The following is a 3,778-nucleotide window of genomic DNA, read 5'->3' on the forward strand; positions in this document are numbered from 1 at the left end:
TCCGCAAACGCTTCGTTACCGATCTACAGAATGTTGAAATTTCATTAAAAAAACAGTAAAAATTAAATTTCTCCAAAACCTCTTGATATTATAATGAAATTTTAGGCCTGTCAATAGCTATGGCAGACGCGTACTTTGCAATACAAAACGATTTTTTAGTCTTACCAGTGACTAGCTATTTTTAATGAAAAAAATAGGACCCCGCTGGTTTTTCTAAAAATATAATTTTTTAATTCCTTGTTCAATTATGAAGAAGAAAGCTTTCCTCAGATTATACGCACCGTACGTCACACCGTTATTGAGTAAAAAAATAAAAAACATTTTATTGCGCACCTAAACCCAATGTTGTTTTAATTGAGAAATTTAAATTATTGAACAAAGAAATTCAAATTATCAAATTTGATTGATTTTTGAAATGTGGTACATACTGTTGTTTGTAGTAGGTAATAATAAGGGGCTGCGTTTTAGAGAAATTTAATTTTTACTGTTTTTTAATGAAATTTCACATTCTGTAGATCGGTAACGAAGCGTTTGCGGACCTATGTTTATAGGACTTTTTTTATAAACTGACCTGAGCAATCACTCCCTTAAATATTGCCGCGTCTTTTTTAAACACACTGTATACAAGTAAAGTATTAAATGCAAGTATTAATAAAAGCTTAATATATTTTTTATTTATTAGTTTTTGGGAAAATACTTACCTACTTTCAAAATAGCATTATCATTTTTGTCATGACAAAATGTTTTTAACGTTCATTCGAACAAAAAACTTAATCAGAATGTTACAATTTTTGCCCAAAAAATGCCTGATACTGGAAATTCTTAATCAAAGTACTACTGTTAATGAATGAAATGAATGACATTTGAAGTTAATTCAATTATTTTTGTTCAAATGGACATTCAAAACTTATTGTAATCTTCCCGTATTCCTTGAAACCTTATTAAGAAATTTTGAAATATTCTTTTAATTTCTAATAATCCTATTGAAATCTTAAGTAATCATTGAAATCTACTAAAATAACTCTGAAATCTCCTGAAATGTGTTGTAATCTTGATTATTTATATGAAATTTGTAATATTTTTTGAATTGATATTGAAATCTGCAGATACATTACAAGAGATTTCAGAAATTTTGTAATCTTCGTCTGTTTTTTCCTTGGCGGATTGCCCTTCGGAACACACCAATCGCACCATATAGGTTTCTGTCGAGGTTTCTGTGGCATTCTTTGGAAAATGAGGTAGGGGGGGGGGGGTTGTATAACGACTACATCGACGAAATTCATTAGCTGATTACATAGATTACAGCGAGGATTACAGATAAGATTACGTAGATTACAGATAGATTACATAGATTACAGATAAGATTACGTAGATTACATAAAGATTTCCCCCTCGGGGCTAAGGACCGATCCTTGTGGGATGCCACCCCGTGCACGTCCATTAGTCGATGAAATTGCACTTTTACGAACAATTTAGAAATTATCCCGGTTAATATTAAAGCTATCGGCCCGATTTGTTCACTACACATTCAGCGAGCTAGTTGAATGAAATGAGCTAATTATTCGGCGGACCGGCATCTCTCCGAGCCTTTCTCATTGGGATGTCCCGAAGCCGTAGCCGGTACGCAATAAAAGGACGATTATTCGTTCGAACCCGGCAGACATCCTTGTTCGATACTGCGAGAACTATTATCTGGATATTAATGTCGGAAGCAACAGGTCCAACGTAGGGAGGGGGGGTGCGTATCCGGACGGCAGGGGAAGAAACGCTATCGCTGGAATCCTCAATGTTTCCAAAACACATCCAAAAGTACAAGAACGGCATAAATGATTGAGTGACGAGAGAACGCCTGCGCCGGCCGGCGTCTTATAGCCAGGTGGCGCGCCCGTACATCCCCGCTTCGCATCTGGAATCACCGCCGCGACTCAGTTTCCAACCGGCACCCTCAGCGCGCCCCCGTGTGCCACTGACGCAGACCGCGCGCGGACGCACGTCTGGAAACGGCATGAATTTTTAAACCGTCAAAAACCCAACCGGACGAGAAATGTTTCACAAACAAACCTTAATAAATGTGATATTAATCCTATTATTGCTCCACTTCGTGAGCGGCAACGTCGTGGGGATAAGGCACAGGAGGTCCAGACTGGTGAGGGCGAGAAGGCACGGCAACCACTTCGCCAACATAAAAAAATTCTCCTCCGACTTCGAGAACGTCGGGAACATCGACTGGCGGACGACCCAGGGACCGTTGCCCGACGACAACTTAACGATCACCACGGTCGACGAGAAGATCATCGTCAAGTTACCGCCCAAACCCAACAGGCCGCAATCGAACAACAGCTGGCAGCACATAGACAAGACGGTGCTCTACATGGGGGACAGGATCCTGGACGACACAGACAGCAGGGCGAAGGACAGGACGGCGTCGGAAACGATGCAGAAAGCGGGAGACACCGGTGACACGACCGGCTCGAACGACATGGAACAGGGCAGGTCCCCGGAGAAATCGGAGACCGTCCGCAGCGGTCACGTCGACATCGTCACCCGCTTCCTGCGCATCGTGGAATCCCAACACCTGCTGGGGGAGAACTGCACGGCCGGCACGGACCTGAACCTCGGCGAGGGCGTCGTCGACCGCTACGCTCAGGAGAGGTTCCGCGTGGAGGCCGACGTCGCCGTCAACAGGGCCAACATGCTTACGAGGCTGTGGAAGTACGCGGATCGGAACGTGGTCGCCTCCGACTACCTCCTGTCCGCTCTGGTGTTCTCCATGGTTGAATTCAACGACGTCATCTTCGCCGCCGGGAACTGTTACGACAAACACCAGTACAAGGACCACCTGCTCTTTTGTCCTTACGCCTATCGCTTGCCGGAGGGCGGGATTCTCGTGAAGGACCTGGCCGTCGAGTACAACTATCTCGGCAACACCTCGGAATGGTTCTTCATCGCCAGGAAGAACGCCGAGAATGTCATCGAGAACCGCAATCAGTTCAGCACCGGTGAGTCGTTACATCGAGGCGATACTTTTTTTTCCGTTCGACGGGACGTCACGCAAAAAATTCGACGGTTTGTTCAGGTGCAAGCACCAATTTCAATTTCCAATAGCGAGAGTTAATAGTAGAAGTAGTTAAAGCAAATATTATTTTAGGATATCGGCATGCAATTATACCAATAAATTTAATTCAAGTTGGTATGATCCAATGAAACTAATTTCGTATCTATCAAAAGTAACTTAAAAATGTTCACAAGCTCGAATGTCCAGATCTTTATTTTAAATGTGGATTATACAAAGCGTTTTGATTTATAGAACTACACAATCCGATAATATACGGGGTGTTAATTAAGTATGTACAATAAATTCAACAGACGATTATTTGAGTGATTTTAAGACAAAAAGTTCATATAAACATTGGTCCGCAGATGCTTCGTTTTGAAGATACAGGGCGTTAAAATTTTGTAATAAAAATTGCAATTTTGTTGTAATTTGGCAGTGTTATTTGTAGTGTTAAGGGACTAATTTAATCCTAACTTGATTACATTTATTAAGTCCCGAGCGGTACCTTCACAAATATTTTTGAGAAAAAAAATGTGCGCCACTGACTTTTTTGTAATTTATATATATTTTTTTAATTAAGCAACTAAAAATACAACTTTTTTGTCTCTTGAATGTTTTTCATATCTTTATTAATTTTTGTAGAAAAAAAATAAAATCCACTTAACTGCATATCTCTGAACCACACAAGAAACATGGGGAAAAGTTTCTTTTGGAAATTATCAT

General features: G+C 40.8%; 1 protein-coding gene across 1 annotated transcript in view; it reads left to right on the forward strand.

The window, feature by feature from the left end:
- The first annotated feature begins 2,044 nt into the window (after positions 1-2,044).
- The window catches only part of LOC108906749 (probable G-protein coupled receptor CG31760), a 188,825-nt gene continuing 187,091 nt past the window's right edge, over positions 2,045-3,778 (forward strand). Inside the window, exon 1 of the mRNA XM_018710103.1 lies at positions 2,045-2,999. Coding sequence (XP_018565619.1) covers positions 2,045-2,999 — 955 coding nt within the window. The remainder of the gene's footprint in view (positions 3,000-3,778) is intronic.

Source organism: Anoplophora glabripennis, unplaced genomic scaffold (genome assembly GCF_000390285.2).
Source record: "Anoplophora glabripennis isolate ALB-LARVAE unplaced genomic scaffold, Agla_2.0 scaffold5, whole genome shotgun sequence".
In the NCBI taxonomy this organism is placed as follows: domain Eukaryota; kingdom Metazoa; phylum Arthropoda; class Insecta; order Coleoptera; family Cerambycidae; genus Anoplophora; species Anoplophora glabripennis.